This window comes from Littorina saxatilis, linkage group LG5 (assembly GCF_037325665.1).
Source record: "Littorina saxatilis isolate snail1 linkage group LG5, US_GU_Lsax_2.0, whole genome shotgun sequence".
In the NCBI taxonomy this organism is placed as follows: Eukaryota; Metazoa; Mollusca; class Gastropoda; order Littorinimorpha; family Littorinidae; genus Littorina; species Littorina saxatilis.
The window spans coordinates 14604902-14617477 of NC_090249.1; the positions used below are offsets into that span (position 1 = coordinate 14604902).

Genomic DNA, 12576 nt, shown 5'->3' on the forward strand with positions numbered 1-12576 from the left:
GAAAGCATCCAGGCTTTTGATTTTTGAAATATGTCCAAGGGGAAACGGTCTTATCCCAAGTGAAAGCCTGGCCAGATCGGATACGGTGAGTCAAAACATTTGCACGGGTAGGACTGTGCTTGTACGGGGATATACGCACCATCAACAAAAGCAGCACCATGTTGCATCGCTCTCCGTGATTCTGCCTGACTTCAAAGAGGTCCACCAAGAGGGTCTTCTTTGGCACAAACTGCCCGCGTGATTTCCTGCAAGCATAAAAGAAAAGTTTGTTTGTTTGTTTGTTTGCTTAACGCCCAGCCGACCACGAAGGGCCATATCAGGGCGGTGCTGCTTTGACATATAACGTGCGCCACACACAAGACAGAAGTCGCAGCACAGGCTTCATGTCTCACCCAGTCACATTATTCTGACACCGGACCAACCAGTCCTAGCACTAACCCCATAATGCCAGACGCCAGGCGGAGCAGCCACTAGATTGCCAATTTTAAAGTCTTAGGTATGACCCGGGCGGGGTTCGAACCCACGACCTCCCGATCACGGGGCGGACGCCTTACCACTAGGCCAACCGTTAAAAGAAAAGAATTAAGTGTGTCTCAAAAAACAAGCAGGTATGTTACAGGAACATTTAATTGTGACAAAACAAAACGTTATGGTCGTTGATGTTTGACCTTAAGCAGTCTTTTAAGTGGACAGACCGACCAACACTTATAATACAGAAAATAAACTTATCTGAAAAATTTTTGATTCTGAATTTTGTTGGCAGTCTATTTGTTTTTGGCTATCAAGTGTGTCTCAATATACCTTTATGTGTGTGTGTCTGTGTGTGAAACCCAGTACAAAAAAAACAACCTCAGGCATCCTTAACTGCAACATTTTTACGATACTTACAAGCCAGCTGACAATTAAAAGAAGTGTTCACAGTGTTTGACCTTTTTTTTTTTTGGATTTTCACTCAAATGCAGACTCAAACATTAAACTGCATGTCACAATTCATGATTTTAAAAAGATGTTTCTAATTTAAATACATTCAGATACTAAACTAGCACAACATAACAACAAAAGAACCACTCCCAGGCTTTTTAATCATGGTATACTTACAGATGCACTTCCCCTATTGTCCCTACATGTTTAATTAAGACCTTCAAAAATCAGAGAAAATCAGGTCTAAAAAGGAAGGAGTCTTAAAATGGAGGTAAATTTACAGGTGATGACCGAAACATCTGACAAAGCAAGGTCTTAAAAGGGAGGAAGTCTTAAATTGGACTGGGTGGCCGAGTGGTAACGCACTTGCGCTCGGAAGCGAGTTCGACCCTGGGTCAGGGCGTTCGCAATTTTCTCCCCCCTTTCCTAACCTAGGTGGTGGGTTCAAGTGCTAGTCTTTCGGATGAGACGAAAAACCGAGGTCCCTTCGTGTACGCTACATTGGGGTGTGCACGTTAAAGATCCCACGATTGACAAAAGGGTCTTTCCTGGCAAAATTGTATAGGCATAGATAATAATGTCCACCAAAATACCCGTGTGACTTGGAATAATAGGCCGTGAAAAGTAGGATATGCGCCGAAATGGCTGCGATCTGCTGGCCGATGTGAATGCGTGATGTATTGTGTAAAATAAATTCCATCTCACACGGCATAAATAAATCCCTGCGCCTTGAATATGTGCGCGATATAAATTTGTAAAAAGATTACAAAAATCCCTGCGCTTAGAACTGTACCCACGGAATACGCGCGATATAAGCCTCATATTGATTGATTGATTAAATTGGGGGGTCTTTAAAAGGGTGTTCCACTGTACTGCAGACACGACTCACAGGACATGGTCTTAGTTGTCAGATGGCATCACTTACCTCCTTATGTACTTCCACATCAAGTTTATGTCATCCTGAAAATCCTTGGCCAGATAGTGCAGTCTGTTCCAGTCCATTTCTGCAAGCAGAAAACATTTTGTTGGGTTGGCTGGTTATCAAACAGTGATGCCTGTTATAAGTCCAAGAAAAACAACTCAATGTTTCTGATTCCCAAACGACTCTATTTTTTCTCCCGACCTTAGAACCCCTTTTGGCCCTTCAAATGCTATTGTCATCATTTTCACGAGTTTTCATTCACAAGCACCTGGGAAATAAATCTCATGTTCCCCAGGCAATAAATCCCCGGTTACATAGTTGCAGGAAGCAGGTTATACATGGATAATCAAAAGCAAACCCAATAGAAACGCTCGGGGATTCTTCGGCTCTTTTCATTGGTGTTTCCCCAGACCTAAACAGACGACACGGCACTGCTTTGCAAAGTTCCAAAAACGAACTGGCAAACTGGCAAAAGTAAACAAAAAACAAAACTACTTCATGAAAGGTCATACATTCATCAAAAACAAATGAAACCTAGCGATATGTTTTGTGTTTTGTCTTCTTACAGAGTCATGGAGTGCGTGTATCTGTGTTTCGATACACAGACGTTCGGAGAAACACGAACATCAAGTTCAAATAAAACGACCCCTGACACACATATTTTGACCCGTGCACAAGACGTTGTATCGATAAACGAAGCACAAATAAGAAACAATAATAAAAGCAAAGAAAATAGCAACAAGATATGCAAACATCTAACAAAGCCGAGCAAGCAGAATGACAGGTCTAATGAAAAACAAAGAGGTACTGAGTCGGAAATAAGATCGCGATTCTTTCCTTCGCTGCACGACGCAAATCTTCTGTGACCTTTGACCAAACGTAGCTTCCACATTCGATCACTCAGCTTAATATTTACAACAGAAAGCCGAGGGGGTGGAATACCGAGATGAACCTACAGAACGGGCGGGGATGTAGCTCAGTCGGTAGTTTGTATCCAGTTGGCCGCTGTCAGCGTGAGTTTGTCCCCACGTTCGGCGAGAGATTTATTTCTCAGAGTCAACTTTGTGTCCGAACACCCCCGTGTGTACACGCAAGCACAAGACCAAGTGCGCACGAAAAAGATCCTGTAATCCATGTCAGAGTTCGGTGGGTTATAGAAACACGAAAATACCCAGCATGCTTCCTCCGAAAGCGGCCCAGGCTACCTAAATGGCGGGGTAAAAACGGGCATACACGTAAAAGCCGTGGGAGTTTCAGCCCATGAACGAACAAACAAACAAACAAACCTACAGAACTGTGCATCCTCAAACCTGACATATTCATCCCAACATTTAATGAACTCAGTCAAAAACACAGAAAGTTGCTTTCACACGCCAGCTTTGATTGCCAGTGGTTATCAAACCGGGACTCGTGTGGTTATCAGCAAGGAACCCGTGTTTCAAAGCATGGCTCTCTGGGTTGATTGTGCACTTATTTTCTCACTACCAAAATGATGACAAAAACGATGTTTGGTGGTTTGTTGACAGACCAGCTTTTTTGTCGGTCCTCGGGGGGCATATCGACTTTTGTTTCATATTTGAAATTCATATAAATTGGTCAATAAATATGAAAGAAAAGTCGATATGCCCCCCGAGGACCGACAAAAAACCTGGTCTGTCAACAACCCATCAAACATCTTATAATGTCCCTCTAATGTTAGCGTACTCTCATGGCAGGAATACTTTGGTTATGGTACTGGACAGGCACTGTTAAGTTGTTCTTCACTTGGAGGTGTCTTCTCAGCAGAGCGTCCCCAGACATGTTGCAGGTATGTTTCAAGCAAGGGGTGGGCAATACTTGTGGGCTCTCATCTAGAATAGTTTCCACTACTTTCATCGTTAGGTTTTGTCTTCAACACAGAATAAAAATGTAAGCCTCTATATTTGTGATGGCAACAGACAGTGCATAAAAAGATGGACCGCGTCATGCGTCAGACGCCACGGGAGCACGGAAGTCTAATTCATAGTCTCTGATATGTGTACTGATTTTACTACACAAGCCAAATTTTAAACGCTCCAATTACACATTTTCGACGCAGTCTTCTTGGCCCTTGCTTCAGGGCCGCCATAAAAAAGCTGTACATTTTGAAAGGATAAGACGGGCGCAGTGGCGTGGTGGTAAGACGTCGGCATCCTAATCGGGAGGTCGTGAGTTCGAATCCCGGTCGCTGCCGCCTGGTGGGTTAAGAGTGGAGATTTTTCCGATCACCCAGGTCAACTTATGTGCAGACCTGCTAGTGACTTAACCCGGCCCCTTCGTGTGTACACGCAAGCACAAGGCCAAGTGCGCACGGAAAAGATCCTGTAATCCATGTCAGAGTTCGGTGGGTTATAGAAACACAAAAATACCCAGCATGCCTCCCCCGAAATGGGCGTATGCTGCCTGAATGGCGGGGTAAAAACGGTCATACACGTAAAAATCATCTCGTGCTAAAAACATGAGTGAACGTGGAAGTCTATAAGCCCATGAACGAAGAAAAAGAAGAAGAAGAAGAAGAAGAAGAAGAAGAAAGGATGAAAGGACACCCCTCATTCTTTGCAGACACAAGGTTCGTACAATGGAACCCCACTTTTAACCCTTACACTGGTGCAATTCTCTAACACATGTTACATAGCCACTGGTGAATTAACAGAGAGAAAAATAAAGAAAAAGGGTCATATTATAGGTTTTCGCATCCATGGGAGGTAATCGGAACCGACCAAACAGACTGAGCCAGTAGCGCGACATATGTCATGACAACCAGGTGACAGTATACGTAAAGTAGCGCGACATATGTCGCGACAACCAGCCTAAGGGTTAAGACCTCCAAAAATCGGATAAAATCAGGTCTTGAAAAGGAGAGAGTCTTAAAATGGGGGAAAATGTACAGAGTTTATGTACAAAAAGTCTGAAAAACAGGGTCTTAAAAGGGAGGAAGTCTTAAATTGGGGGGTCTTCAAAGGGAGGTAGGGCCCGGTAGCTCAGTTGGTAGAGCACTGGACTTGTGATCGAAAGGTCGCGGGTTCGAATTCGGGCCGGGACGGACACGGGTCAACTTTATGTGCAAACCCAGAGACGGAAGCCATGTCCCACCCCCGTGTCATCACAATGGCACGTAAAAGACCTTGGTCATTCTGCCATAAGTGCAGGTGGCTGAATACACCTAAACACGCAGACACCTGGGTAGCGCGACTCCGTTGCTGCTAGCTTTCCACTGGGAGGAAGCGACCCGAATTTCCCAGCGATGGGACAATAAAGTAATGAGAAATGAGAAATGAGAGAAAAATGAGAGAAATGAGGTTCCACTGTATTGCAGAGAAGATCGAATTAATTAACAGGAAAATGCACTTACCAATGTTACAAACGCCATTCTTGGGATATGATTTCAGCATCTGAATGGCCTGGGGAATTATAAAAAGGAAAAGATGATGCATTGCTATAGGCAGGGACATCATGATTGGTAATGGTTCTCAGCTGTACATAAAATATCATAAAAATATTGTTGAAATATTCACATTAACAGCTTGTATTTCTGCAATCATCTAAGTCTGTGTACTGTTTCTGACTCTTTCCAGCTATATAAGGTACATTTTCAAAGATCATAAAGTAAACTTCACAAATTTGGTTTTTACTACCGTTAGCAAAATTTTAAAAATCAATACTCGAACCCTTCAGAAACTCACCTTTCTTCCACATACTGCATGACGTTCAATTGTTTGCAGCGTACTGGTAACAAAGAATTTTTTTCTCAATTTGTGCCTCTGGAATAAGAAAAAGGCCAGTTAATGAAATAAAAGGACAAGCTTAAATTCAGTCCTATGGCCTTATAAAATGTTTTCCATAATGACCTTTGTCTCGGTGACTTTGTTGGCATCATATGCAGTGGAAAAACAAGTCAATGCCAGACTTGCTTGACATGACCTCATTTACATGATATACACACGTGTGGTTTGAACGATATTGTAATGTAATGAGTGGTCTCTCTCTCGTATGTAGGATAAAAATGAGTATACATCTACGTATGTGAGGAACAGAAAGTGTCTTATTTTTGGACCAAGATTTTGACAGAATGACTGTCACAGGAACCAATTGCATATGTGTGTGTGTGTGTGTACTGTGTGTGTGTGTGTGTGAGTGTGTGTGTGTGTGTGTGTGTCTGTGTGTGTATGTGTGTGTGTGTGTGTGTGTATGTGTGTGTGTGTGTGTGTGTGTGTGTGTGTGTGTGTGTGTGTGTGTGTGTGTGTGTGTGTGTGTGTGTGTGTGTGTGTGTGTGTGTGTGTGTGTGTGTGTGTGTCTGTCTGTTTTTGTGTCTGTTTTTGTGTTTGTTTTTATGTGCGCACGCTTGTACATGTACATGCATGAGTGAGTGTGAGTGTGCGCACATACATGCGTGCATGTTGTGTGCCTCCCTGCCTATCTGTCAGTCAATCTGTCTGCCTGTCTGTTTCCATGCATGCATGTGTAAGTGTGTTCATACAGACATGCATCTGCGCACATTAAGGGTATGTGTGTATACACAAGCATTTCTGACCTTTCAGACAAGAATTAACCTCCCCAAGAATCCATGTAAGCCTTATACTTAAGCTGGAAGATAACTAACCCTGATCTGCTCTAGCTCAAGCAGAGGGTATTAAAAAAAACATAAAAAAATAGAAATGCAAAGTGGATTGATGTTGGGGGTAAAGTTAATGGCAAAGGGGAATAAGGCCACACACAAAAAAAGTCTGTTTACGGTATCCCGACCGACCCTATTTTTTTGCGCGACCCTAGACTCTTTTTTTTGGCATTTGGGGAAGAAAAAATAAATAAAAATAAAATAAAGAAAAAAAAGATTAAAAAAGTCTTTGTTTTTTGGCAAAATAACTTACAAAAATGGTTTTTTGGGAGAAAAAAAAATAAATAAAAAAATCCCGACCTACCAACCCTATTTTTGGCTCACGTAAGTGTAGCCTATGCGATGGTAAACTTTGTCTGTCTGTGCGTGCGTGCGTGCGTATGTATGTGTGTATGTCTGTGGTAGAAACTTTAACATTTTTGGCTAAACACCGAAATACTCATTTCACGTGGTTAATTTTCAAGCACCATCTTCAAATTATTGAAGCAATGATCAACATTGTGTCGGCATGTGTGTAGTTAAAGCGTGTATCCAAAGAAAACGGGTGGTGGGGGGTTTTGAAGGGGTACAAGCAGTTGACTGGTTTGTGTCGTGTTTGGCATGTAGACGGCAGGTCAGGTGTCAAGATCAGGTCAGGGGTCGCGCGAAGGATTGTGGTCCAGTTCTCACCTCGCCGGGGAAGACGATTTCATGTTGTTCGGTTTCTAAGCTCCAGAAAAGTAAATAAAGAAGATACCAAAGGGAGATTTCCTACAATTTGATCTGCACAGCGTGTTTCCAATGTCCACGCGAGGAAGAGCTGTCGAAAGCGCGGCAGTCAGTGTCGATCTTGCAGCCGTATCCCGGTAAGTTCAGAGACAGATCTAGTGTCTCCCACTCTGATAACGTGTCACCTACTGTTAATCCGTTTTGTTTTAATTTCTTTTTATTTCAGCAGACACGGATGTCAAACACAGTGCTAGGCAGTCACCTCTAGTGAAATGAGTTGATCTAAAGTGCCTGTAATGTTTGGATGTCTTTGCTCGTGGTTCGATTTATGTGAATTTCAAGACTTGCAGTAGAGTCTCAAGTTAAGTTTACTCTGCCCGAAAAAAACTGTCCACCATTTACTTGAACATGCAGATATAAGGAAACGGAATGAATCTGTTCTCAAAGTCAAAATGATCACGATTTTTTCCTCAGATTCAAAACATGCACTGTCATGGTTTTGTCTGTACAATTTAGTAAGTCTTAAAGCCATATGTACTCGATGACTATACACGCTAATTGCTTTACCAACAGCTGGAGACATGCTAAATTAAGTTCCCTGCAAATTATTGTGGTCTAGGACCCCTTCAATGTTGAGATATGTTAATTTTCATTTTGATCTGGATCGTCCTATTTATAGATTTGCCAACAGAGGTAGCGTTGACGCAAGGGAAATAACTCCGCGTCTTTGTTTACATCCAAAGTTTTTGAGACTCTAAAACAAGCTGTAATGCATGTATATGGTCCGCGCATGGCGACATATCGTCATTACATGGTCTTATGGTGCGTTTGACATCGATTATGGGCAAACTACACTTTGTAAACACGGGAGCGCGTACATATGCCTTTAAGTACTTTGCAACAACTTCCTTGAACGTGAAAGACAGTTTTTGAATGCTAGATCTGTATCGCGTTTCATTCCAGACTCGATCCTCTCTTTGATTGTACCGTACTTTTCGGACTATAAGGCGCTGCCGTGTGTTGGGCACACCCCCTACTTTTAAAAATAAAACTGAAAAAAATCCCAGAATAAGGCGATGCCATGGATAAGGCGATGGTGTCGTGCATAAGGCGACGGCATGAAAGAAAAAAAAAGACCGACAATATGTTCCGCGATCACTTCGGAAACAAAATATCGGAAACTGAAAAGTTTCTCTTCGAAGTCGGGCGGTAACTGTTGACACATTGTTGTCTTCATGCGAACCGACAGATTCCTCCGCTGCATAAAACGAAAGCACCATGACGCACTCCCAGTGAATTCGTCAATTATCTTCGCCGCTGCCATCTCCTTCGCCTTCAATCGAACTTGAACGGTTGAAACGCCTCGACCATCGGCCCTTTAAAGATTAACCAGTCCTCCAACTCTGCCTCAAGCTCTGGCCAGCGTGCACCTTTTCCGCGGAAAGCCTTGCGTGACTTTTTACTTCCCAACAGCTGATCTCTCTGTTTACGCCATTTGCGAACCATGGATTCGTTCAGGCCTAGTTCGAAAGCTGCCTTTCGGTTGCTCTCCAGTCGTATCGCAAGATCGATGGCATTAATCTTGAAGGCAGCGTCGTATGAAGCTCTCTTCGTTTTTGGCATTTCGACAGTGGGAAAGTCGAAGTGCAAGTTGAAGTGTCAAGAGACCGACTGTCGACTGTCGTGTTTCAACGCAACTATTGTTCAGGTAATTTTTTCGGCGATCAACATTGCTTGAATTGTGTTCACTTAAATGGTTGTTAGTTGCTCATTGATTTCAAGTTCACAGTGCTCGTGAAACCTATTTTATCCGAGAATAAGGCGACGTCGTGTATAAGGCGACCCCACGATTTTAAGTGAACAAAAAAAAATATCGCCTTATAGTCCGAAAAGTACGGTAGATCTACTGTTTGCTGTTTACGCACTATCATATGATTCGCTATGTAACGTTTGGTAAGCTTATCTTGCAACAGCTTTCTTGTCTTTGTTGGCATTTCTGGCTGTGTTGACCGTCAGAATTATTTTAAGAACCAGGCTGCTGCAGTCGACATGTTTCGCATATTGTAGGGTTACCATGCTGCATAGGTAAAGTGGCTTGTATAACCCAGGGCCGGACTAGGCGAAGAGGAGGGGGGGGGGGGTTGCCAGTGGTGGCCCAGGGGGATGTCCCCCCTGGTGGCAGGGGCAGACCAGTTTATTTTATGGGTGGTTTTTTTCAAAAGTATATTGTGAAGATATGGGTGTGAAGGCGCGAAGCGCCGAGCCGACGGCGCGAAGCGCCTAGCTTGCTAGGGGGGTCCGGGGGCATGCCCCCCCGGAAAATTTAAAAAAAAAGGATGCAAAATGATGCAATCTGGTGCATTCTGAGGATGATCATTACCAGTTTCAGGCAGCAGATTTTGTCACTGATTAATACCCCAAAAATTGAAACTCAATGTAAAATAAAGAAATGCATACCTCATTCAATATTTTTATTTTTTGGCTGGGGGGGGGGGGGGTCCGGAAACCCTAGACCCCCCCCCCCCCCTCGTTGTGGGGGTCAGGGGGCGAAGCCCCCTGCAGCTGATGGGTAGGTCATATTCTGAGATAGGAAAATGGTCGCTCCTTGCATGAAACGGCATAAAATAAGCAATAATAAAAAAAATTAAATAAGTAAAGTACATGTTTAGGCTGGGGGGGGGGGGGGTTGCGCAACCCCCATAACCCCCCCGGTAGTCCGGCCCTGTAACCTGACTATTCTGTTTCAAAACACTGTTTATATTTGTGTAGGTTGTAATGTAGTCATCACAACTAATCGCATTTTGCCATTTGTTTCAGAAAGGAGGTTAACCTACAAGATCGACGCTATGTCAGATATGCCTCAGCCACATGAAGACTTCCGAATTTAGATCTACTCGGCATGGTGACAAGTCTTGATGAAAAGTATAGGACTGAGGACAGCAGTGGAAAAAGTGCCCACATGGCAGGTAGCTAACCTATTACCCTAGTCATTTTATCTGTTTGCCTTCTTTTGAAAATTATACATGGAGTTGATATGATGCGTTAGTTTTAACTGTGTGTGTGTGTGCGTGTGTGTGTGTGTTTGTGTGTGTGTGTGTGTGTGTGTGTGTTTGTGTTTGTGTGTGTGTGTTACGGAGTGAGTGAGTTTGTGTTATGTTACTGTTTGTTGATTTCTTACGGGAGCCTTGAAGGCTTCGCCTCTTGTTTTTGGCTATGTTACCGTAAACAGACTTTTTTTTTTTTTTTGGCCAAAGCAGGGATGGGAGTGAGAGCAGTGAGCAACAGAATAAGGGGTTACAGTGGGTCCCCTTCCCCCTCCTTTTTTTTCTCAGACCTCCAGAATTCTTTGAAAATCAAACAGGAAGTCTGAATATTGTAAATTTACATTTGATAATAACTGAAAATGTGTAAAACTAGTCTTATACGTGAGAGGGTGTTAATTACACAACTGTAATAATACAAGTCCCCCACACTAAATAACAACTCTGCATCATCACAACTCTGGTACTGCACAATATTTTGGGTCCCATCATCAGTATAATACTGTTTGCATCATTGTCTCGCTTTTGTCTTCCGAGCAAACTTGTGGACAATTTATCAAATAAGTTTATTTTCTGTATCATAAGTGTTCGTCTGTCTGTCCACTAAAAAGACAACTGGGTCAGTGACCGTAACCTTTTGTTTTGTCAAAATTAAACATTCGAATAACATCATTTTCTTAGTTTTTGATTCACTGTTTGCATCATCATGACCCTCCTAACATAAGTCTTACCAATGCATGCTGCACACGTGTCGGTAAATTTCCATCAGCTGTCTCCAGCCATTCAAGTATGAAGGACATGTCTATGTCTGCGCATACACATACCTGCACAATCTAATTAGGGATAGACGCCTTACAGTGCAACATGTGCATGCCAGCAACACTCCCACTGAAGTCAACCTCCGCATCACCTACATTATTTCAACCTGACTAAGGTGGCAGAGTAGAGTTTGATGTGGGCATTTAATTCGCAAAATGTTTGAACAAACAACTGGAAGGTGCAATGATTCCTGATACTGATGAACAATTAATGGGGCAGAAGGGGGATGAAGCTGGAGTGACGTTGGGTTTGGGTTTCAAACAATTTAAAACAGAAGCAAGTTTCTAACTCCATACAGATTCAGTCTCCAGTCTCATCTACATCTTGATTTTCAATATCCCTTAATTTTCATTTACTTTATCATATCAATGCTGGGACATTCGAGTTGCTTCTTCCCAGTGGAAAGCTAGCAGCAGCAAGAGTCGCCCTACCTAGGAATGTGGGTGTGTAATCAGCCACCTGCACTTATGGCAGAATGACCGAGGTCTCTTACGTGTCACTGTGGTGAAACGGGGGTGGGGGTGGGACATGGATACTGTCTCTGTGTCTGCACATAAACTTGACCTGTGTCCATCCGAACCCGAGATATCAAAGAGTGGCTTCTTCCTCTTCAGGGTTCCATACTAGCCACACGAATCTTCAGCTAAGAGAGTAGCAAAATTAGTGATAAAAGACGATGGGACGAGAGACACGTTAAACGGAAAAATGTTGACAACTTAAGCTAGCCTAGCAAGGAGAACCTGTGCCTCTAATTAAATATTGTAAACTAATACGGAAGGATATATGGCTTGAGACAAATTACCTGCAATACTTTGGAACCATCTGTGGTCACCAGCTGGTCTTTATTGACTGATACTTAACAATTACAAATGATCGAATCACACTTCTTGACACTGTATGGATTTGTACAAAAGGCAAACTTATTCAAAGTTTCCACATGTGCACACACACACACACACACACACACACACACTCCCACTGTAAAAGATGATATCAAAGGTTTACCACAGGTCTTTCCTTCAGGGCTGAATCTTTAAAGAACTGATCCACTTGTATCCTTTCTGCAGCTGAAAAAATGCAAACACATGAGCTGATTAAAAAAAGATGTTACAGGCACACGCACAATCATTCAACTCATTTGAATAAATGTTGAAGAGGAAAACAAACTGTACTAAAATATCCTTTTTTTATGCATTTAATTTTAAACCAAAGCAATAACTAAATATAAACTGAGCGCAGTACATCATTATGTGAATGTTCTGATCTTTTGAGGTGGAGGGGTGGGGGGGATATTGTGTGAATACTGGTACTATAATTCAAGATTTCTTCTTTCAAGTTTAGTTCCACAACAGCTAAGCCAAGAATAAAGTTTCACAGTAATACAAGTGCTGTAGTTTACTGCTTCAAAACTGCTGACAGTGCAATAATACATTACAATCTTACTTCAATGATCAGTCCAGATGAGGAGTGCAGATTGAGTACGAACAACAGCTTATTAATGCTTGGTGGTGGTGGTGGAGGTGGTGCGCGTG

At 42.7% G+C, this 12576-nt stretch overlaps 1 protein-coding gene across 4 annotated transcripts in view; it reads right to left on the reverse strand.

The window, feature by feature from the left end:
* LOC138966367 (uncharacterized) overlaps window positions 1–12576 on the reverse strand; it is a 101206-nt gene that overhangs the window by 77910 nt on the left and 10720 nt on the right. For all 4 annotated transcript variants that reach the window (XM_070338575.1, XM_070338572.1, XM_070338571.1 and 1 more), the window contains exons 6-10: window positions 12050–12111; window positions 5545–5622; window positions 5214–5262; window positions 1847–1925; window positions 140–245 (exon numbers count right to left, since the gene is read on the reverse strand). In XM_070338575.1, the coding sequence (XP_070194676.1) occupies window positions 140–245; window positions 1847–1925; window positions 5214–5262; window positions 5545–5622; window positions 12050–12111 (374 nt within the window). The remainder of the gene's footprint in view (window positions 1–139; window positions 246–1846; window positions 1926–5213; window positions 5263–5544; window positions 5623–12049; window positions 12112–12576) is intronic.